General features: G+C 41.2%; 1 protein-coding gene across 1 annotated transcript in view; it reads left to right on the top strand.

Moving 5' to 3' along the window:
• The window catches only part of bbox1 (butyrobetaine (gamma), 2-oxoglutarate dioxygenase (gamma-butyrobetaine hydroxylase) 1), a 107,682-nt gene that overhangs the window by 72,595 nt on the left and 9,906 nt on the right, over nucleotides 1-25,181 (top strand). Inside the window, exon 4 of the mRNA XM_043706395.1 lies at nucleotides 11,204-11,400. Coding sequence (XP_043562330.1) covers nucleotides 11,204-11,400 — 197 coding nt within the window. The remainder of the gene's footprint in view (nucleotides 1-11,203; nucleotides 11,401-25,181) is intronic.

Here is a 25,181-nt window from a genome sequence, read left to right as displayed (position 1 = left end):
GGTTGTCTGGACACATCTTGGGGTGTGTCCCAGAAATGTTCCCTGAAATGCTCTGCAAGTTGGTGTCCTGCCTCCCCAGTGTAGCGGAGTCCACATCAAGAGCAATGAATGTAGTAGATGAGTTGGGTGGATGTGCAGAAAAATCTCTACCAGATGTGGAAAGAACCTTTGGGACCTTGGATGGAGGTGAGGGGGGGGAAGGTGTGGGCAGAGGTTTTACACCTTGTGCAGCAGCAAGGGATGTGGAAGGTGGGCTGTTGGGGGCGCGGACCGAACAAGAGAGTTACGAAAGGAATGTAGATAGGGGTGGGGAGGGAAATATATCTTTGGTAGTAGGGTCTGATTGTAGATGGCGGAAATGGCGGAGGATAATGCGCTGTATCTGGAGATTAGTGGGATGGAAAGTGAGGAGTTCTATCCTTGTTGCGGTTTCAGAGGTGGGGTTCAAAGGTGGAGATGCGGGAAGTGGAGTTGTGCTGGAGGGCATTGTTGATCATGTGGGAGGGGCAATTGCGGTCCTGAAATGGGAGGCCATGTGGAATGTCTAGGAGTGGAATTGCTTCTCCTGGGATCAAATACGATGGAGGCAGAGGAATTGAGAGAAAGGGATCGCATTTTTACAGGAGAAGGTTTGGGACAAGGTGGAGTCAAGGTAGCTGTGGAAGTTGGTGGGTTTGAAATAGATGTCCATGTTGAGTCAGTCGCCGGAGATAGAGATCGAGCTGTCCAGGAACAGGAGGGAGGTGACAGAGATGGTCAAGGTGAACTTGAGGTCAAAGTGGAAAGTATTTGTGAAGTTGATGAACTGTTCAACCTCCTTGTGGGAGCATGAGGTGGCACTGAAAAGATGGCAGCCTAACTAAGAATGCACACACTGTGAGGAGATTCATTATTGCTCAAGCAGTCCTTCAATAGTTTTCAGCTGAGAAGCCTGTTTTGAGATTTAAAATGACTGGATATAGTTTCCCAACAAGTCTTTTGTTATCTTAATACTACACTTCAGTTCGAAGGCCTGTGTTAGGATTGCCAAAGAAGGGAAATGTGGACAGAGGAAACATCAGTCGTCCACAATTACAATTGAGTCATCTTAAATATAATCAGTTTTTAATTAGTATGTCTTTCTCAGAGTCTCATTCTATTAACCTAGTGATTGATCATCACCTTGCGATGAAATTCATGGTTTGAAAGTTAATATTTTTTGAGATAGACCTCAATTGAAATAGGAAATTGGAAAAAGAAACTGATCCTTCCAGTGTCTAAGGAAGCACCAACAAAAGCTCTATTGGAAACCTAAACCTTTTGGGAGATTGAAACTGTACAAAAGAACACAGAACCAAGGGAGCTCAGTGATGATATTGAAGGGGCAGTACAGGCAGGCTGAAGGAGATGGAGGCTAGATCCAGAAGCTGAGAATAGGCTGATAGTAGCCATACTAGTATCTTGTTAACCCCAAGTAGGGCTGTGCTGGAATGTTGTGTACATTATTTCATGTTGTATTCTAGCAATGCAACCTAAATTCAACCTAATGAGATATGTCTAAGGCTGCTTTAGGAGGCAAGGCGGGTGATTGCAGGGGCCCTGGCAGATATATTTAATACTTCGGTGCCAACAGAAGTAGTGTGACATGACTGGAGGATAGCGAATGTGGTTCCTTTGTTGAAGAAGGCAGCAGCGATACACCAGGTTATTACAGACCAGTTAGTCTGATGTCAGTGGTTGGGAGATTACTGGAATAAATTCTGAAATACAGGATTAATCAAAACTTGGAAAGGCAGGGATTGATCAGGGTAGTCAGCTCACATTTGTTTGAGGGAGAAACTGTCTGACTAATTTAATTGAGTTTTTTGAAGAGGTTACTAATTATGTTGATGAGGGTAGTGCAATTGATTTGGTTTACATGGACTTCGGTAAGACCTTTGACAAGGTCCCACATGAAAGGCTGGTCCAAGAGGTCAAGCCCATGGGATCCAAGACAAATAGGCAAATTGGATCTAAAATCAGCTCACAATTAGGAAGAGCGTTAAAAGCTTGTGACCACTAGTGAACCACTGAGATTGGCGCTGGGGCCCTTACTGTTATGTACATTAATGACTTGGATATGAATCTAGAAGGTATAATTAGTAAATTTGCAAAGGATATGAAATTGGTGGCATTGTTGACAGTGGGGAGGATGGTCTTAGGCTACTGTCTGATATTTATCAGCTGGTAAATTGAACAGAACAGTGACAGATGGAATTTAATTCCGATAACTGTGAGGTAATGTATTTTGGGGAGTCTAATAGTGGAAGGAGATACACAATTAATGGTAGGTCCTGAAGGAGTACTGAGGAACAAAGGAACATTGGTGTACAAGTTTATAGATCCCTGAAGGTATCAAATTAGGCAGACAGAGTGATGAAGAAGGCATAAAAGATGCTTGGCTTCAATGGCAATGGTGTAGTATACAGAAGCAAGGAATTTTTGTTACCACTTTATTAAAAAATTGCTTAGAACACAGATAGAATACTGTGTGCAGTTCTGGTTGCCAGACTATCAGAAAGTAGTGGTTATACTGGAGAGGGTGCAGAGGTTATTCACCAGGAAGTTGTCTAGGATGAAAAGTCTCAGTTATGAGGAGAGACTGGATAGACTGGAGAGATTGGAGGAGAAGGGTCTGAGGGGCAGATCTGATTGAGGTAGACAAAATTACTAGAGGCATAGACAAGGCAAATCGTCAGAATAAATTCACCATGAGATGCCCAAGGTCAGAGGCCATAACTTTAAGGTGAGGAGCAAGTGTAAACATACCTCTTATGTTCACATCCAAGTCATTTATGTAAATGATAAAAAGCAGTGGACCCAGCACTGATCCTTGTGGCACACCACTGGTCACAGACCTCGAGTCTGAAAAGCAACCTTGCACTACCACTCTCTGTCTTCTACCTTGGAGCTAGTTCTGTATCCAAATGGCTAATTCTCCCTGTATTCCCTGTGTTCTAACCTTGCTAACTATCCTACTATGAGGAAGTTTGTTGAACACCTTACTGAGGTCCACATAGATCACATTCACTACTCTGCCCTCATCAATCCTCTTTGTTACTTGTTCAAAAAAGCTCAATGAAGTCAGTGAGACATGATATCCCATACACTAAACCATGTTGTCAATCCCTAGTCAGTCCTTACCTTTACAAATACATGTAAATTCTGTCCCTCAGGATTTCCTCCAACAACTTGCCTGCCACCAATGTCAAGCTTACTGGTCTGTAGTTCCCTGGCTTTTCCTTACCACCTTTCTTTAATAGTAGCACCATGTTAGCCAACCTCAAGTCTTCCAGCATCTTGATGATACAAATATCTCAGCAAGAGGCCCAGCAATCTCTTTCCTCGCTTCCCACAAAGTTCTAGGGTATGTTTTAGAGTCATAGAGATGTACAACATGAAAACAGGCCCTTCAGTCCAATTCGTCCATGCCGACCAGATATCCCAAACTAATCTAGTCCCGTTTGCCAGCACGTGGCCCACCTCCCTCTATTCATATACCCATCCAGATGTCTTTTAAATGTTGTAATTGTACCAGCCTCCATCAGTCCCTCTGGAAATTCATTCCATACATGCACCACCCTCTGCGTGGAAAGGTTGCCCACTAGGAACCTTTTAAATGTTTTCCCCTCTCACCCTAAACCTATGCCCTCTAGTTCTGGACTCTACCACCCCAGGGAAAAGACCTTGACTATTTACCCTATCCATGCTCCTCATGATTTTATAAGTTTCTATAGGTCAACCCTCAGCCTCCGACGCTCCAGGGAAAACAGCACCAGCCTAATCAGCCTCTCTCTGTAGCTCAAATCCTCCAACCCTGGCAACATCCCAATAAATCTTCTCTGAACCCTTTCAAGTTTCACAACATCCTTCCAATAGAAAGGAGACTAAAATGGCAAGCAATATTCCAAAAGTGGTCTAACCAATGTCCTGTATAGCTGCAGCATGACCTCCAAACTCCAATACTCAATGCTTTGTCCAAAGGAAAGTATACCAAACACCTTCTTCACTATTCTATCTACCTGCGATTCAATGAACCATAAACCTGCACTCCAAGGTCGCTTGGTTCAACAATATTTCGCAGGACCTTGCCATTAAGTTTATAAGTCTTGCTCTGATTTGCCTTTCCAAAATGCATCCCCTCACATTTATCTAAATTAAAATCCATCTGTCGCTTCTCAGCCCATTGATCCATCTGATCAAGATCCTGTTGTAATCTGAGGTAGCCTTCTTTGCTGTCCACTACACCTCCAATTTCGGTGTCATCTGTAAACTTACTAACTATACCTCCTATGCTCACATCAAAATCAGTTAAATAAATGACGAAAAACAGTGGACCCAGCACTGACCCTTGTGGCACACCACTGGTTGCAGGCCTCCAGTCTGAAAATCAACCCTCCACCACCACTCTCTGTCTTCTATCTTCAAGCCAGTTCTGTATTCAAGTGGCTAGTTCTCCCTGTATTCCATGTAATCTAACCTTGTTAATCAGTTACCATGAGGAATCTTGCCAAATGCCTTACTGAAGTCCATATAGATCATGTCCACCATTCTGCATCATCAATCCTCTTTATTACTTCTTCAAAAAAACTCAATCAAGTTCGTGAGACATTTTTTCCCATGCACAAAGCCATGTTGACTATCCCCAATCAGTCCTTGCATTTCTAAATGCTTGTACATCCTGTCCCTCAGGATGCCCTCCCAACACCTTGCCCACCACTGATATCAGGGTCACCAGTCTATAATATCCTGGCCTTTTCTTATCTTTCGTAAAAAGTGGCACCACATTATCCAACCTCCAGTCTTATGGCACCTCACCTGTGACTATCGATGATACAAATATCTCAGTAAAGGGCCCAGCAATCCCTTCCCTAGCTTCCTAACAGAGTTCTTGCGTATCAGGGGATTTATCCCCTTGTATGCATTTCAAGACTTCCAGCACCCCCTCCTCTGTAATATGGATATTTTTAAAGATGTCACTATCTATTTTCCTACATTCTATACCTTTCATGGCCAAACACTGATGCAAAATACATTTTTAATAACTCCCCCATCTCCTGTGTTTCCACACATAGGCTGCCTTGCTGATCTCTGATCAGGTCCCAGAGATTTATCCACCTTTATGTGTTATAAGACGTCCAGCACAACCCCTGTAATATCGACATTTTTTGAGATAATGCTATTTATTTTCCAGTGTTTTAAATCTTCCCTATCCTTCTCCATGTTAACACTGATGCAAAATACTTGTTTAGTTTTTCACCCATCTCTTGTGGTTCCACACAAAGGCAGCATTGCTGATCTTTAAATGGCCATATTCTCTCCCTAGTTACCCTAATGTATTTGTAGCATCCCTTTGGATTTTCCTTAACTCTATTTGCCAGAGCTATCTCATGTCCCCTTTTTACCCTCCTGATTTCCCTCAAATATATTCCAAATGCTTTTATACTCTTCGCAGGATTCACTCAATCCCTGCTGTCAAACCTGAAGTATGCTTTCTTCTTTTTCTTGATCAAAACCTCAATTTCTCTCGTCATCCAGCATTCCCAACACCTACCAGCCTTGCCCTTCACACTAGCATGAACATTCTGTCACTGGACTCTCATTATCTCATTTTCCAGCTATCCCTTGACCTGGGAATATCCACCTCCAATCAATTTTTGAAAGTTCTTGCCTAATACTGTTAAAATTGGTCTTTATCCAATTCAGAACTTTCACTTTTAGATGGGTCTGTCCTTTTCCATCACTATTTCAAATCTAATAGTTTTATGGTCACTGACCCCAAAGTTCTCCCTGACTGCCACCTCAGTCACCTGTCCTGCCTTATTTCCCAAGAATAGGTCAAGCTTTGCACCTTCTGTAGTAGATACGTCCACATACTGAATCAGAAATTTTTCTTCTGCACATTTAACAAATTCCTGTCCATCCAAATCCTTAACATTATGGCAGTCCCACTCTCTGTTTGGGAAAGTTAAAATCCCCTACCATAGTCATCGTATTATTCTTACAGATAATTGAGATCTCCTAACAAATTTGTTTCTCAATTTCCCTCTGTCTATCGGGGGTACTATAGTATAATCCCAATAAGGTGATCATTTCTTTCTTATTTCTCAGTTCCACCCAAATAACGTATTCCCAGGAATATCCTCCCTAAGCACATCCATAATGTTATCCCTAATCAAAAACACTATTCCCCCCTCCTCTTTTGCTCCCTATCTATCCTTCCCAAAGCAGCTGTACCCTGGAACATTAAGCTGCCAGTCCTGTCTATCCTTGAGCCAAGTCAGTGTAATTGCTATGATATCCCAGTCCCTTCTTCCTAACCAAGGCCTCAGTTCAACTGACTTACCTGTTAGATCTCTTGCATTGAAAAAATGCAGTTTAATTTATCAGTCCTACATCAATCTCTGCTTTGTTCCTGCCAGCCCTGACTGTTTGACTTACACCTTTTTGCAACTATATCAATGTCAGACTGCTGTCTTTCCTCACTATTTCCCTGGGTCCCACCAAACTCCACCCCAGACTCATCCCCCCAAACCCCACATTAATCTAAATCCTCACAAGCAGTTCTAGCAAATCTCCACGCCAGAATACTAATCCCTTTCCAATTCCCCTTGCAATCTGTCCTTCTTATAAAAGTCACTTCTACCCCAATAGACATTCCAATGATCCAAGAATCCTTCTCCACTGCACCAGCTCTTCAGCCACGCATTCATCTGCTCTATCCTCCTATTCCTACCCTCACTAGCTTGTGGCATGGGGAGTTATCCAGCTATTACTACGCTCGAGGACTTCCTTTTTAAACTCCTGCCTAACTTCCAATATTCTCTCCTCAGAATCTCATCCTTTTCGCTTCCTATGTTGTTAGTTCCAATGTGTACAACAATGTCCTGGTAATCCCTCTTGCCTTTGAGAATATTTTGCACCATGCCCGAGATATCCTTGATCCTGGCACCAAGGAGGCAGCACACCATTCTGATGTCTCACTGTTGAACGCAAAATCCTCTGTCTGTGCATCTGACTGGACAGTCCCCTATCACTATCGACTGCTTATAACCTGGCATACTCCTCGTTACATTATAGCCAGTCTCAGTAGCAGAACCCTGGCTGTAGTGCTGCATTCCCCTGAAAGTCCATCATCCCCTACATTTTCCAAAACAGCATACTTGTTTGAGATGGGGATAGCCATAAGAGATTCTTGCCCAACCTGCATCCCTCTCCGATCTTTACTGGAAGTCACCCATTTACTTGACTGTATCTTTTAGTTTATCTTCCTTCCTGTAACTGCTATCCATCACACCCCCAGCTCCTGTAAATACCTCATTGCCTGTAACTGCCATTCCAACCGATTCATGCAATATAATAGGATTCGCAACCAAGCACACTTCCTACACACATAATCACCAGTAATATGGAAATTCTCCCTAATCTCCCACATTTGACAGAAGAGCACATCACTCTACTAAGAGCCATCTTTACATCTTAACAATCTACAGACACAGAAAATAGCAGTCTTACTGCTGTAAAAACACTGCTGCAGGCTAACTTAGTACCTTTATTGTGTATTTTTAAAGTTTAGTCACGAGGCAGATCTCAATAAAAACATATAATAAAAAAGAACCCACTCTACTCACTACTGTAGATTTACATTAATGATTCGGATGTGAACATAGGAGGCATGGTTAGTAATTTTGTAGATAACACCAAAACCGGAGGTGTAGTAGACAGCGAGGAGGGTTACCTCAGGTGCAATAGGGTCTTCAACAGATGGGCCAATGGGCCAAGGAGTGGCAGATGGAATTTAATTTAGATAAATGTGAGATGCTGCTGTTTGGAAAAGCAAATCAGGGCAGGACTTATACACTTAATGTTAAGATCCTGGGAAGTGTTGCTGAACAAAGAGACCTTGGAGTGCAGGTTCATAGTTCCTTGAAAGTGAAGTCACAGGCAGATAGGATAGTGAAGAAAGCGTTTGGTATGCTTTCCTTTATTGGTCAGTGCATTGAGTATCAGGGTTGGGAGGTCATTTTGTGGCTGTACAGGACATTGGTTAGGCCACTTTTGGAATATTATGTGCAATTCTGGCCTCCCTCCTATTGGGAAGATGTTTTGAAACTTGAAAGAGTTCAAAAGAGATGTACAAAGATGTTGCCATGGTTGTAGGGTTTGAGCTACAGGGAGAGACTGAATAGAGGGGCTGTTTTCCTTGGAGCATCAGAGGCTGAGGGGTGACCTCATAGAGGTTTATAAAATCATGCGGGGCATGAATAGGAAAAATAGGCAAGGTCTTTTCCCGGAGGTCGGGGAGTCCAGAACTAGAGGGCATAGGTTTGGGGTGAAAGGGGAAAGATATAAAAGGGACCTAAGGGGCAATGTTTTCATGCAGAGGTGGTGCCTTTATGGAATGAGCTGTCACGGGTAATGGTGGAGCTGGTGCGATTGGAACATTTAAAAGCCATCTAGATGGGTATATGAATAGAAAGGGTTTATAGGACTATGGGCAAAATACTGGCAAATGGGACTAGTCTTGGTTAGTATATCTGGTCTCCATGGATGGGTTGGACCAAAGGGTTTGTTTCCATGCTGTATGTCTCTATGATTTTAGAAGAGATTTGAGGATTTGTTTTTACCTTATGGTGGTAGGTATATGAAATGTGCTGCCTGAGAGGGTGATGGAGGAACATTTAGATTAGATTAGATTACTTACAGTGTGGAAGCAGGCCCTTCGGCCCAACAAGTCCACACCGACCCTCCGAAGAGTAAACCACCCAGACCCATTCCCCTACATTTACCCATTCACCTAATACTACAGGCAATTTAGCATGGCCATTTCACCTAACCTGCACATTTTTGGACTGTGGGAGGAAACCGGAGCACCCGGAGGAAACCCACGAAGACACGGAGAGAATGTGCAAACTCCACACACACAGTTGCCTGAGGGGGTAATTGAACCCGGGTCTCTGGCGCTGTGGGGCAGCAGTGCTAACCACTGTGCCACCATGCCGCCCCTGCGGCATCCAGATGAGTACTTAAATTGCCACAGTATGGTAGACTGTGAGCAGGTAAATGGGAGTAGTGTAGCTTGATGTTATTTGGTCGGTATGGACGTAGTCGGCCTGTTTCTATGCTATATAACTCTATGACTCTCTAAAGCTCTTACATTACATTACATTAATTGTGCACTCATAATGATTTATCAGTTATTAATGCAGAGCCTGTTTCTTGGGTGCTAAGCCTTTCATGATACACCTGTCTGGTGTAAACAGAACTGAAGTAATACTACACTTACCTACATTAAGACAAAACAAAATGTTGTCCAAGCCCTCTAACATCAAAATCAAGCAGCAATCTAATGAATGGGAATAAACTGCCAGCACGTATACACATTCTTGGAAGACCTGTATGCTTGTACCTATGTTAGAGCTAGGTTTGAGAAAGATCATCCAGGTCACTTATCTCATTGCTGTTTGTGGGACCTTGCTGTGCACACTTTAGCTGCCACATTTACTACCTCACCACAGCATCTGCATTTCAAAACATGACAGATACTTTGTGATATCTTGAAAGTGGTTAAAGATACCATGCATCACAAGGTCTCAGCAAGGTCTACAGACTGATCTTCAGAAACAAGTTCTAATAATATTGTTTAAAAATAATGATGTTCAATTTTTTTAATACATTGCAGTTGATCTGACTCTATTGTAATCCAAACTTCTACACCAAATAATAATTCTGAATGCATTTGCTCAATGTAGACAGGGAAATCTTCTGCCATAAGGTTTCCCACTGATTGATTTTGTCACATTTTATGCATTGACAAATGTTTCCCCTTGTGAGGACGTCAAAAACATAAACACTGTAAATATTCTCATTTCATTAAAAATGGTGTGGACTTTGTTTGTAATGATGCAACTATCTGTGTGCTGGCAACTATTAATGATGAATACAATGGTTGCATTGAACATTGTAGAGATGACAATACCTCAAGTGATTGATTACAGAATCCCTGATGTTTTCCAAGTTCAGATTTTTCTTTTCTAGCAACAGAGCATGAGTTGCCATATATGCAGTGCAAATGCTTAGAAATATGCCAAACTTTAAATAAACAACAATATTCTATAGTTTGTATGTCAATCTGAAACAGTGTGACTATCACCATCATCAAACAATAGCACTCACAGGCATCTGGTCAGCTAAAGTTTTCTCTCCCAAAGCCACCAGAGATCTCAGGGTTCAACATTTCCACAATTGATGGGAGTTGCTCCTAGAAGGGTTGATTTTAACTCTTGCTGCCTGTTGGAAACCAGACCAGTGTGCAATCAAAAATAACAAGTGAAAATAACCCACTCCTTTCCCATTTGGATTCGGCATATATGCAATTTGAGTTAAAGTAGTAAGTCAGGGCTCAAACCATTATTTAAACAAAGGCGCAAGAGAGGAGAATTGGTATTGCCTTCCCTATCAGGTGAGAGGTGCCCTTTTAGAGGTTTCTCAAATCATGAGGGACATAGATAACGTGAATAGCGAGGATCTTTTCCCTAGAGTGGGAGAGTTCAAAACTAGGGAGCATATCTTTCAGGTGAGAGGCGAAAGTTTTAAAAATGACACGAGGGGCAATTTTTTTCACACACAGAATGGTTTGTGTGTTAAGTGAACTGCCAGAGGAAGTGGCGGATGCAGGTATGGTTACAACATTTAAGAAACATTTGGATAAGTACATAAATAGGAAAGATTAGGAGGGATATGGGCCAAACACAGGCAATTGCAACTAGTTTAGTTTGGGAACATGGTCAGTATGGACTAGTTGGACCAAAGGGTCTGTTTCCATGCTGAATGACTCTATGCCTCTATAACTGCCAGAAACAGGAACCAGGTCAGAAACAAATAAGTATCAGTAAAGAAAAATAGTCCATTTTAGATATTCTTGAGTAGGATTCCTCCTATGTGCCCCATAATGAATAGTAATGAATATAGGAGCTGCGAGTTAGCCCATTATTTTTAATAGCTTCACACAAGAGGTAATAAAATCTCATGTCCCACTGTCTATCTCTAACATGTTGGTTAAGAAATAGCTGGGGCAAGGAGCCTTGTAATTCCTACAAAGTGTACAATAGCCCCAGAGCAAAGTATGGCTGCACCTCTGCTTATACAAGCTACAATGTGCACATTCACTTGTCTCTTGTCCCAGATTCAGCTTCTTCACTGCATAAAACCAGCAGAAATTGGAGGTGAAACACAAATAGTGGATGGATTCCATGTCGCCAATCAACTGAGACAACTGAATCCTGAAGCATTCCGAATCCTGACATCTATTTTGGTTGATTTCACTGACTCTGGAGTCGATTACTGTGATTTCTCTCTCCAATCCAAACATAGAATAATTGAGTGAGTATAAAAGCAAGCAAATGAATTTCCAGCATGTCGATGTGTCTCCAAAACATTAGAAAAAAATTACAGTAGTCTTTTGCCTCTCAGTTCACTGTCAGAGTGGTGTCAGAACAACATGACCACCTGCCAATTCCTTGGCATATTTCCATTATATCTTCATGCCAGGACCTTGTTTCAGTTGAGGCCCTCCATAAGGAGGCTACCTCTGGGGTTGAGCAGGCCGCAGAGAGGCAGGTCTGGTGCTACTGCAGCACAAAATTGGCAGCAACACCTCAGAGGACCAGGCCAGCCATAGATTAAATGAGTGCCAACATTTACTTACACTGCTCTGTGAGAAGGAAAATTTCTCAAAGTTGTTATATCAGGACATCTGGTGGACATTCAGGCTCTGATTTCTGTTGGATGCATACATCACACTTTAAACTTTTGCTATAAATTCTGTGTCTTATACACCACAACCACCCAATGAAGGATCAACGCTCCGAAAGCTAGTGCTTCCAATTAAACCTGTTGGTGTTGTGATTTTTAACCTTCTCCAAAATAGGCAGCCTAACCCAAATGGAAGGATGAATCAGTCTGAACACAGTCAGAAGGGAGTTCAAATTTTATTTATCACTGAGAAAATGTCTTTGAAATAAATCGGGCAAAGATTTGGGTAATGCCTCCAAGTAAAATTACCCAAGTGTTTTCAAAAAGGAGTCTTGGATATCATGCATGACAGCTGCATGTCACTAAGTAGCTGAGGGTGGAACTTTTCCATTTTGTTAAAGTGGAGAGGCCATTGTATTAGGTAGTGATTAACACGTCCTATCAACTACCAAGAAAATTCACCCATAGGTACATAGCAATTAGTTCCTAAAGAGCTGACAAGTGAATGTGGGCAATTTTCTCAGCAAAACTCAGGCCTCAACACTGTCCTCCTAGGTTGCCAGCCAATCAGAGATTAGTTTTACATAGAATCCCTACAGTGTGGAAACTGGGTATTTGGCCCATCAAATCCACTCCGACCCTCTGAAGAACATGCATTGATCCAGTGGCGTAATGGATAACCCGTCAGACTTCGGCAGAGTAGATTGTAGGTTCAAGTCCTCCCTGACTCAAGTGCCATGCACTTTAAAAGGGGTGACACAGTGGCTCAGTGATTAGCACTGCTGCCTCACAGCGCCAGAGACCTGGGATCAATTCCCCCTTGGGCAACTTTATGTGGCAATTCTCCCCGTGTCTGCGTGGGTTTCCTCCGGGTGCTCTGGTTTCCTCCCATAATTCAAAGATGTGCAGGTCAGGTGAATTGGCCATGCTAAGTTCCCCTTAGTGTTAGGTGCATTAGTCAGGGGTGAATGTAGGGGAATGGGTCTGGGTGGGTTGCTCTTTGGAGGGTCGGTGTGGACTTGTTGGGACGAGGGGCCTGTTTCCACACTGTAGGGAATCGAATCTAATCTAACCTAATCATAACATCTCGCCCAGACCCAGACCTCACTCCTGTAACCCTGCGTCTCTCATAGCTAATCCATCTAGCCTGCATATTCCTGGGCTATGGGAGGAAACCAGAGCACTCAGAGGAAACTCAGATAGACGCAGGGAGAATGCGTAAACTCTACACAGACAGTTGCCCGAGGGTGAAATTGAAGCCAGGTCCCTGTTGCTAAGAGACAGGAGTGCTGACCACTGAGCCATTGTGCCACCCAGCTTTTGGGCCCTAAAGTCTGCCAGCTAGCAGCTACTCCTTGGGGATCCAGCTGCAAGAACTCAAGTATTAATTAAGTAATTTTTATACATTTTACACGCCTCTTGTGGGGTGGGGGTGGGCATGGATTTGCAAGAAAAGAAGAATCAGAGACTAGGCCAGGGGTCATCTTTTTTTCTGCCATTTCCTGCTGCTACCTGCCTCCAGATTGAGGCAATTGAAGTAGCTTCCACCTAGCAGACAAATGAGAAACAAAAACAGAAACTGCTGCAGGAACTCAACAGTTGTGGCAGCATTTATGGAGAGAAAGCCAAGTTACCATTTCAGGTCCAGTGACCTTTCAAGGGTCATTAACTCCTCAAGAGTCACTGCACCTGAAGCATTAACTCTGTTTTTGTTCCCCAGACGCTGCCAGGCCTGCTGAGTTTCTCCAACAATTTCTGTTTTATGTATATTTTCAGCATCCACATTTCTTTGTTTCATTTGGGGATGTGGGCATCACTAGCTGGGCCAGAATTTATTGCCCATACCTGGTTGACCTTGAGAAGGTAGTGGTGAGCTGCCTTATTGAACCACTGCAGTCCATGTGCTGTCCAATGCCATTAAGGAGAGAGTTCCAGGATTCTGACCCAGTGACAATAAAAGAACAGCAGTTTATTTCCAAGTTAGAATGGTGAGTGGTCTGCAGAGGAACTTGCAGGGGTGGTGTTCCCATATCTGTTGCCTTTGTCCTTCTAACTAGTGTGGGTTATATAAGGTGCTGTCTAAGGAGTGTTGGTGAATTTCTGCTCTATATCTTGTAGATAATACATATTGCTGCTGCTGTGCATCGGTGTGGGGTGACCAAATGTTTGTGGATGTGGTGGCAGTCAAGCAAATTGCTTTATCTTGGATGCTGTCAAGCTTCTTGAGTGTTGTTGGAGGAGCACACATCCAGGCAAGTGGGGAGTATTCCATCACACTCCTGACTTGTGCCTTGTACATAGTGGTCAGATCATGTTGACCCTCGAGAGAAACTCACCCTGGCAATGGGTCCACTTCAGGACTTCTTTCTGCAATGAAGCTTTTATGATGCACTTATTATGTAATCCCTCTTCACTGCCTTCTTTCTCTTTTGCACTGTACAAATGGCATCTAATGTCCATCTCCAATAATAGAGAATGTAACTATCTTCACTTAGTTTGCTATTGTCATCAGCATCACTAAGCTTCATTTACTCATGCATATTCAATTTTGTTATTCATCACCAAATCCCCCACTATCAACATCCTAGTGCTTACCATTGAACAGAAACTGAACTGGACAGCCACATAACTAACTACAAGGGTTATTCAGAGGCTGGGGTGGTGTTCCCACATATCTGTTGCCTTTGTTCTTCTGGATACTATGGGTTGTGTAATATGCTGTCTAAGGAGTGTTGGTGAATTTCTGCTCTATATCTTGTAGATAATACACATGTAACACAGTGACATACAACTCACCTCTATCTCCCTAACGTCTGTCCAAGACACAAGCTAAGAGTCTATGGAATAGGTGGTGACTAACACGCTTAATTAAAAGCTAATAGACAATACATTGGCAAGCCCAAGTTTCTTACTTTTATCAGGCACCTTAACACTGGTACGTCATCACTGAGGTTGCTGGCCAGTCAGCAGCTAATAGCTTCTGAGTCCTAAGGATCAGTAGTTGAGATCTACTTTAGAGGGGTTGCAACATCAGAAAGATGTGATGTTTTTACCTTCTTGGGATGGGTGTTGCAGGGAGAGGAGGTTTTAGAGACTCAGAGGCAAGGATGAGCTTTCAAAGGCAACCCACTTGCACACTATCCAAGGCCCCCAATTGTACCTCATTTGAAGCAATTGGAGGCCTACCCCAAAATTCAGCAGGATAGTCTTCCTAATTCCCCAGTCAGAAAACTAGCCACCATTCTCATTCATCAAAGAGGCAGGTGATTGGAGAGGTGGTGAGTTGAGCTCTATAATTGACCACTTAAGGGCTATGATTGCTACTGTGTCAAGACAGTTACCTTGGACATTTTTCACTATGCATTTAATTACAGAAGTGTTGATAACTTTCTCTTTAGGTCAACTTGCTCAATTCCTTCTCCTTCTCGCCATCTCTCTCACTATTCCAAGGAGGGAAACATTCACCCATTGTTTCAAAATAAAACATTTCCCATTGATGGTAACATCTCTCAATGGGTCATTAGTCATTTGTACTCCCTCCTGCAGCAAGCTGTGGAGACTGGATCATTGAATACATTCAAGGCTGTTAGACAATTTTTTATCTATGGAAGCAAGTCCACAATCAAAACTTCCATGATATTATGTATGTCATAATAGGCCATCACTTCTTATGTTTTGACACCAGCCATTGGTAACCTGGGAGGAAATCCAAGCCACCATCTCAACTAATGCAGCAGCATGAGGGAAAATGATCAATTGATAAGCTATATCCCAGGACTATCTGCTCTTCCAATCTGCCAAGTTCAATCATTATGCTGAAGTTCACTTGTTCTTGGCTCACGTCCCAGTTGGGATGCCTCATGGTAATAGAACATCTCTCTTCTATTGGATTGGGGAAGGATAATGTCTAGACCAAAATTCAGCAGAGCTGGATGTACTGTAATTATCTGCTGGAATGCATTTTGAGGCATTTCAACTCAGTCTGGCTGGTAGAATCTGAATGAGGGGAGTGGAGTAGTGGGCAGTGGGAATTTAAAATTATAGGAGCAACATTTGGCGACTGAATCCACTGCCTTTGGAGGCAAAATACTTGACCCATGATGGCAAAGTTTTGTTTAAGTGTAGATTTTGATTGAGTTCTCAGCAATGACAGTTAGCCTGTCATGCCAAATCTGACGTAGAAGGAGCTCATAGGCCAGAAAAAGATCAAGACAGGTTATTTTTTATATATTTCTACTTGTGGTCCACATATTATGTTTGCTATGAAGGAACTGCTCAGAGAAAAAATATAATTTGTCTATCTATTCCTTTCCGAGAGTGTGGTGCTGGAAAACACAGCAGGTCAGGCAGCATCCGAGGAGCAGGAGAATCGATGTTTCGGGCATAAGCCCTTCATCAGCATCTGCAGTCCTCACTTTCTCCTGTTTGTTTTTCCCCAAGCTCATTTCTGCATCATGGCTATTCAGGGGACATTGAGAATTTTGTATTGTCATATAAACTAATTGTGATACACATGTGGTGTTTTTGTTGAAGTTCTAAACTGAATTTAGCTTCTTTAAAATCAAACCATCCTTACTCTCTGAAAACTGACTTTGTTAAATCTCCAATATTGCTGTATCAGGTTACTTCGCCTGGGCCAGATTTACAAAGGATATGCCAAGTTACTAAATTCAAACAAACAAAACTCAAGATGTGTTTGATGAGAAGCTTTTTTTAAAAATGTAACCGATATAAATTTGTGTGCTCATTTCTCAGTTTTTATCCTGTTGAAATTGGAGTATGTGTCATAACCTTTTAGAGATTGATACGATAGTTTCCTCACTGAGTGAACATGAACACGTGAAAATACACGGCTCAGCATAACATGTGTGACTTTTAAAACAAAAGACTGAAAAAGTTCACGCAGGTCAGGCAGCACTTGTGGAAAAAGAATCAAGATTAATGTGTCAGATCAATGTCCTTTCATCAAAACCAGGGACTGTTACAGATTTAGCATTCTGCAAATGCTTGAAAAATGGTGTTAGGGATCTTTGGGGGCTCATAGTGATAATAAGTGCATTGAACATGATTACACAACAAAATGGAAAGTATGTAATAGAGGAGCAGTCAAGAGTGATTAAAGAACATAAGAAAAAATGCACAATGCAAAAAGATGATGTTAAAAGAAGAAACAAGTAGAAAAGAGAGGTGTAAGCGGCAATAGCAGACTTAGTAGTAGCACTTGCTTTCCAAGAAAACAGCAGAATTATTGGCATCATTGGCTGTATGAGAGAGCAGGAGCAGAAGTTATGAAGTTGTTGATATTTACATGGAGGGCAGAAAGATAAGGTGCTGTTTCTTAAATTCGTGCAGAGTATCTTGAAATGTTGGTAGAGACCAAGAAGATTAAGCGTTAAAAGTGACAGTTAAATAGAGGATTCAGAGTTTACTTTAAAATATGTTCCAGAATCTTCTGCTAAAAAGCAAGGTTTCCCCTCCATTAACACAAACTCAAAAGTCCATTTATGTGTAACATCCTAAAAACAAAAAAAAAACATAGTTGCCTCACAACACAAGGAATGTGGGCTCGATTCCACCCTCGGGACGACTGTCTATGTGGAGTTTGCACATTCTCTCCGTGTCTGCATGGATTTTCTGTGGTGCTTCAGTATCCTTCCACAGTTCAACAATGCAGGTTAGCTGGATTGGCCATGCTAAATTGCCCCTAGGTCTCGGGATGTGTAGGTTACGTGGATTAGCCATGCAGTGTTACAAAGATAGGGTGGGGGAACTGGATATGGATGGAATGCTGTTGGAGGGTTGGTGCAAACTCGATGAGTCGAATGGCTTGCTTCCACACTTTAGGGATCCTATGATTCTGTGCAGCAAGAAACTAGAAACATGTCACAAAACCAATAATGAGCTTGAACATATTGGACAGTTATGCTGGTCTATTTAACAAACAGCCTGCTGGACTGTTTTTGACAAAGTGACTTTTTACCCCTTTTCCTTTATCTCTAAGGAAACTGACGCACAATGATCCAGCCATGTACCTTGAAAAATAGCACAGCTGAAGTACACAACTAGCCATATAAAAAGATCATAAATCTAAGCCCACATGCTGCTACACTCCATTGATATATGCAGCATTGATATATGTTGAGCAACCACGCTGCCATATTTAAATATTTACAACAGTGTTAGCTATAGTGTATTTTTGACTCTAATTATAGTCTCTTGTCTATCCTGGATTTTAACTGTTGCATGATTAGTGTCCGTGGCTTAAATTGGCCTTCTCTCTTCCTTGCTTTTCTCTTTTAGGGCACTTAATAAGTACTTTTTTGACCAAGCTATTGGCCATCTTAAAGTTGCTAAATTGTGTTGACATTGCATTCTAATTCAATAGTTTGGTCTGCTGGAGAATATTATTTCATCCATTGAGAATGATTATTGTGTTATTACAATAATAATTTTATAACCACTGACTGTGAGAGGGTTTGGGAGGATTCTTGGAAGGTTGGAAGAGTTTTAAAATCAGCTTAAGAAAAAGCTCCCTAATTCTTCCAAAGTGCAGAATAGCAATATGATCACAGGCTGAGTAGTTTGACTGTTCCAAAACAAAATTTAATCTTCATGGAGGATGAAAAATTTGCTTACATGATGCATTCCTGAAAAAAGCCAAGTGCCTTAAGTATTGCTGAAAAAGGACACATGTTATCAAAACGTTTTGTCAGCAGGACTTTTCATATGAAATACCAATTCAAGGGGAAAACAACATTCATACTGCTTGAGAGGAGAGTGCTGATTGGTTGGCAAGTGGACTCTGATTGGCAGAGAAGCTACCATAGTTGATGCACCCGTTAACTACCAAGCTTTGTTTAAATCAGGTTGTCTGATTGTTTAGGACATTGTCATGAGAAGTGAACCAGCAAATGTTTGTCAGTTGTTTCATTGAGATGAAAAGAGGACAATGCACTTTCAAATTCTTGATTGTCTAGCCTTTGCTCAATGTTAAGTCCTGAAGGCTGCAAAGTGCCTCGGCTGAAAATAAGATGCTGTGCAGCAGGCCTAGGACATAAATATTGGTGTTAGAGCAGAATGATATATTGAAACGGCAAGCAACTCGAAAATTGATAACATTCTTGCAAACAGAGTGGAGGTGTTCTGCACAGAGTGACCTAGTTTGCAAATGGCCTCGCCAATGTAAAGTATTGCATTGTGAGCAGCTAATACAGTAGATTAGATTGAAAGATGTAAAAGTAAATTGCTACTTCAATTGGAAAGTGTGTTTGGGGTCTTGGACAATGACAAGGCAGAAAGCAAAGCGGCAAATTTTAAGTCTTCTGCAGTTGCACGGCAGGTGTTATGGGCATAGCGCCTTGAAGAACATATCAAAAGCACTACTGTGGAAACTGGCATCATTGGAACTAATGCAATAGAGATGGTGAAACTGGGAAATGGAACATAGTCCTTAAAGGAAACAAAGTGTGAGCAAGTCCACTACTCATTTTGCAAGTCATTAAATTTGTAATGGATGTTGGCAGATAGCCTATCCCCAGAAATAGAAATAGAGGAGTTAAGGAAGGGAAGAGTCAGAAATGGACCAGGTGAAGGTGAGAGATCAGTTCTATCTGACTGGACCAAATAAAGCATCATTGGGTCCTGTTGACCTGCTAAAACAACTAACTGATCCAGGATCATCCTGGATTGCTAAAATAATCCTCATTTTCTTTACTTTGCTGTAAAGTGTTTCTTTAAACCTCTCTCCCATCCTCGTCGCCCTCATTTCCACCATCAAGTGAGAGGAGCTCATGGATTTCTTTCTTGCTAAGCTAGAGACTATCTGATCACCTCACTCTACTGCTTTCCCACTCAGGGCTCCCCATCTGCCCTACCACTGCTCCAAACCTCTTCAAAACTCCCCAAAGTTCTCCTCTTCAGATTACATTTTCTCTAGTTTTTTTCTACCATCTCCTCGCATCTGGCCCATGGATTCCCACTTCCTTCTGCGTCAACTACCCAACATCTCCTTCCTAGTCCAATTGTGATTATTTTAAATCATCTTGTTCAGACACATTATAACACACCTCTGGAACAGGTGGAACTTGACCCTAAACCTAGTCAAGAGTAGGGACATTAAGACACAAACCTGTTGTATCTGACTGGTTTTCAACATCGGATGAAATTCAGACTTTTCAAACTAGTGTGGTTGAAAGTCTCATGAAGGGCTTTAGCCCGAAACGTCGATTTTCCTGCTCCTCGGATGCTGCCTGACCTGCTGTGCTTTTCCAGCACCACTCTGATCTAAACTGTCAGTCTGACCCCATTGAATGCTGATATTGTAAATAGCTATTTCTTATCAGGTGTTGTCCGTTTCTCCTTAAAATCTTCTGTCATCACCTATCTTCTTAAAATACCATATCTCATCCCCATTTTCCTTGACACCCTCCCTATTCCCTCCAAAACCCTTGACTATGTTGTCACCCAACAAATTATTATTGTGGAAACTCAGGCTAGAATCTCCTCAATTAGGTTTGTGTCCCAGCAAAGCCCCAAAATGGTCCTTAATAAAGGCACTAGCAATATTTTGTGTGACTGTGACAAAGGTAAATTTGTCTTGTCCTCCTTGCCTCACAAACTTTTTAACTTGAGTGATCACAATGACTCCAATGACTGTCCACTGTCATCCAGCTGGGTAAATGATTGTCCTTGCCTGGCTCCATTCTGACCTAAGTATAGCCAGGATATTAATTCAATGATGTATTGTCCCACTGTTGAAGTGTGAACCCTTGCATCACCTAAAGGATCTATCCTCAACCTCATATTGTTTCTCAACGACAAGCTAAACCGTGCTATACTTCAGCAACATCAACTAAAATCAGCACGGGTTTACATGTTTACACTGATATAACCCAGGTTCACCTCATCACTACCTCTTTATTCCACTGTTGCTAAATAATCAGATCATTTATCCAATAATCAGTATTGGGGAGCCGAAAATTATTCCAATTGAATATTGGGAAGACCATTCCCTAGGTACTGACGCACCCCTTTCACTGGCAACTGTACGAGACCGAACTAGTTTGCTCACATCTTTGTGCCATGTTTGGTGAGCTCTGACAATATACTTGCATCAACATTCAGGCTACCCATTTCTATCTCTGTAGTATCACCAACTTTCAACCCTGCTTCAGCTCATCTAATGCTACATTCCTCATGTCATTGTGTTCCTTCTAGACTTGGCTACTCTAATGCATACCTGTATGGTCTCAGATATTCTATCTTCCATAAACTTAAGGATATTGTTTCAAATACAAAACTCCACAAATTTAAATTATTTATTAATCTAAAATGAGGATTAGTGATCATATTGAACTCTGCCTAGAAACAGACGGATATGATTTGGTTGTCAGGGGAACAGAGATTCAGGTCAAAAGCATAAGAAACTTAAATACCAAATTCTACACCTTTACGTCATAGAAAAGTAGTTGTTCTTTCTGGTCACAGACTCTCAATCTCAGTCAGACAGAAAGACATGAAGACAAAAACAGTTGCTGCTGTGTGAAGCTAATTGAAAAGACCTATGCCAGACCAAACTGGTAGGAAATGTTTCACTCTATAAAGGAACAACTCACCAGAAAACGCCCCGCTGCTTGAAGTGCTGAGAGACTGAGTGAAGAGATTTTCAAAGCGACAGTGGAAGATTCATCTTGATGTGACAGGGAGAGAGACCCTGCTCAAAACATCAAGTCAGATTTGGACTTGAATCTAAAATCTACATATCTGCTGAGAGCATGGCTTAATGATGCAGGTTCTTGCTTGTGTTAATTAGTAAATTAGATGGTACATTCCTATGGCTTAGTTAGTTGCTCACTAAGTAATATTTAGTTTTGAAGAAGGGTCACTGAACCTAAAACATTTTAACTCTCATTTCTCTCCACAGATGCTGCCAGACCTGTTCAGTTTTTCCAGCAATTTCAGTTCTTGTTTCTGATATTCAGATCCACAGTTCTTTCAGTTTTTTAATGTTTAGTTGATGTTGATTTTATTTTGTTCTAGTAAAAGTCTTCATGTGAAATCCCATTGGTGTAATTCGCTCTGTCTGTCAGTGAGAAATCATATATTTTAAAAGTTCTTAGTCTCTATAGGGAGCCATGACAAATTGTGGGCTCGTTTGGAATGCAAATCCAGAGGCTATGAAAAAGGCACATTAGATGTTCCAGGGATTAAACAAACAAAGTTCCAGCTACTTTTGCTTTATTCAGTGAAAAGTCAACATAGCTAGGTTCAAAATGTAGGTATTTCTGGAGCAGGATGATCAGCCTGTCAATGCCTTACAACAGTTAACAAAAGTTAATTTGAAGTCTGTGGCACTGACAGCACTGGCAGGTAAAAGTAGAAATTGTTAAAAATATTGACTCAGTGGTTGAATTTTGAGAGGAAAGCGAGTGACCCCACTAGCACTCAGGTTGAGTTGGCTCGAATTTAAAGAAGCAACTGGGGTTTGAGTCAGAAATAAAAAAAATTCTAATTTGAGAAAGAAAATGTGAAAAGTGGAACTTGAACTAAACCACAGGAAAATCTTTAATTTCAAGAAGAGAGCAAGAGAGAGCAATAGAGATAAATCTAAATGGAAAAGTTGGACAGAAAATTTGAACTTGAAAGAAAAAATTGATTGTGTGAACAGGGGCTGGCAAGACAACTTGACAACGAGTCAGCTTTTAACTCCTGGTTTTGATTTGGCAAAATCAGTCAGTGAGGAAGGAGTTGAAGCGTACTTGAATCATTTGACAAAATTACTATAAAACTGCATTGGCCAAGGAGAAGTTGGATTGTTTTATTGAAAAATGTGCTTGTGGACAAGGCTTTAGATGTACACATTTCTTTTTGTAATTATGATAGAGTGAAAGCTGCTTTCTTCAATGCCTACAATTTCGTGCTGGAACTTACAGTAATTTAGAAACCTGAGGAAGTCAGATCTTGTGGATATTGCTACAGAAAAGGAAATAATATTTGAGAGATGGTATAGTTCTATTAAGACTAGAACAAGACTTTGAAAACCTTAGAGACAGAATGCTAATGGAAGAATTTATAAATATTCATTTTGGAATGAAATTGCACCTGGAAGACCATAATGTTTCTAAATAAGAGAAGCTGCAGTAATGACTGACAAATACAGAATGTCTCATGACCACTTTATCAACAGCCTTAATGAACTCAAAACATAAATGCTAGAGATGTGAGATCAGATCAAAGTGAAAAGATTGGCCCAGGGGAAGAAATTGGCCCTCCTCAGAAAAGTAAGTGAAACAGTCTGAAGGCTAGAGTTGTTTCATGTGTAAAGATTAATAGAGTAACACAGGATACAGGAAATTGTGAATTTTGCTGTTTCAGAAGGAAATAGCCACTTTCTTGTCTTGTGAGGCAGGCAAGCAAATTGTTTTTTCTTATTCATTCAGAGTGTGGGCATCGCTGGCTAGGCTAGCATTCACTGCCCATTCCTAACTGCCCAAGGGGCAATTGGGAATCAACCATGTTGCTGTGGATTTAGAGTCACATGTAGGCCAGGCCAAGTAAGGATGGCAGTTTCTTGACCTAAAGGAGATTAGTGAACAGGATAGGTTGTTCCCAACAACTGACTATGGTTTTGTGGTCACCCATCAGACTTTTAATTCCAGATTTTTATTGAAGTCATATTCCACCACAGATCCCCAGAGCATTATCTGTGTCTACAGATTAATAGTTTAGTGACAATATCACTAGGCCATCACATTCCATTTGTTTTTCTTAGATTAATTGGTTCAGCAAAATTATTGATGCTGGTCAATAACTGAACCTCCTCCCAGAAAATATGCTAAATTAAGAGAAATATTGAAAAGATGTACTGATGGGAATCATTTACTCACTCTTTTGTCTAGAATTAATTCAGAATACAGTTTAATTTCCAGCCCTGTAATTGTGAAGATTGTGCCTACTTTGCCTCATAAACGTAAAACTAAAACATGTTATAAAAGCATGAACAAGGTGTGAGAACACAGATAACAACATTACTTAAAGCAAATGATGGAATACAACAACTCTTTTAAAAGGCACAGCTGCATCTTGTGCTAATGCCAGACAGCTATGAGGAAGGCTCTTAAACATAAATTAAATCTTCAAAACGATAAAGCACTTTCTAAGAAATAATTGCACAAAGCATGAACTATGTGGGGAGACAAAAAGCAATGAAAATCATTTGTGAACAGATGAAAGAGTGTCAAGGTTGCCTAGTAGAACAACAATATAAATCTTAATGAAGTATTAACTGGTCAAAGAGAGACAGAACCCGTGGAGATTTAAGAATAAGGAAGTTACTGAAGGGTACTTTGCTGCTGGCAGTGTTGGAAGACTGAGTGACTTTTAAAAGGACACTGGGCAATTCACCCTAATGTGGCAGGTAGAAGGGAGAATTTGGACTTAAATCTCCAAAGCTAAAAAAAGACTGCTAAAATCACAGTGTAATATACAAATGGGTCATGAGTATCATGGTTGTGTTAATTATTTTAATGCAGTAGTTGCCTTGTTATGCTTAGTTTCTTTGATTTTAGCTCTTTTGTCTTGATAATATCTTAAAATGTGGAATCTTGATGTTTCATTTCATTGGTCATTGTGAAATTCATATTTCTTTTTCAAAATTCTTAGTGTCTTCCAGGACCATAACCAACACAGAGCTGCCCATATTGTCACTCATACCAAATGACTCTTACCTATCACTTTTGTGCTCACTGATCTACATCCTGGCCATCCTCACTTTCCCCGACATCAGCTCCTGGTCAAATATCACCTTGATCTTCAAATCCTCATCCTTTTGTTTAAAATTTTCAATAGCCTCACCCATTCCTATTTCTACAATGTCCTTCAGCCTCAGAGCCCTGCATGATATTTAATATTCATGAAAGAGTGTCAAGGTTGCCTATAGAACATCAATATAAATCTTAATGAAGTATTAACTGGTCAAAGAGAGACAGAACCTGTGGAGATTTAAGAATAAAGAAGTAACTGAAGGGTACTTTGCTGCTGGCAGTGTTGGAAGACCTAACCTCTCTACATTCAGCCGCTGCTGGCAGTGTTGGAAGACCTAACCTCTCTACATTCAGCCCTGCCTCAGCTGAGGGCCACACACTCTCAGAACTGCAAAGGACCCCTTCTGTACTATATTCTAAGAAAAATTCATACTCTCAACAAACAGTATTTCAACACCATCTCAAACATCAAAAACTGTAAGTACAACAAACTTTTACACAACCACCTCCATAATCAGCACTCCTCAAACATGCCTCTGGAACTGCTCAAATGCCATTAGCCATGTGGCTGGTATAGCGAACATCCCCCAGCGATCGATGACATCATTTCTGCCACCATCATGGCCACTTCCACAGCCACTTCCGCTC

Source organism: Chiloscyllium plagiosum, chromosome 16 (genome assembly GCF_004010195.1).
Source record: "Chiloscyllium plagiosum isolate BGI_BamShark_2017 chromosome 16, ASM401019v2, whole genome shotgun sequence".
In the NCBI taxonomy this organism is placed as follows: domain Eukaryota; kingdom Metazoa; phylum Chordata; class Chondrichthyes; order Orectolobiformes; family Hemiscylliidae; genus Chiloscyllium; species Chiloscyllium plagiosum.
This window is presented reverse-complemented; position numbering and strand designations above follow the sequence as displayed.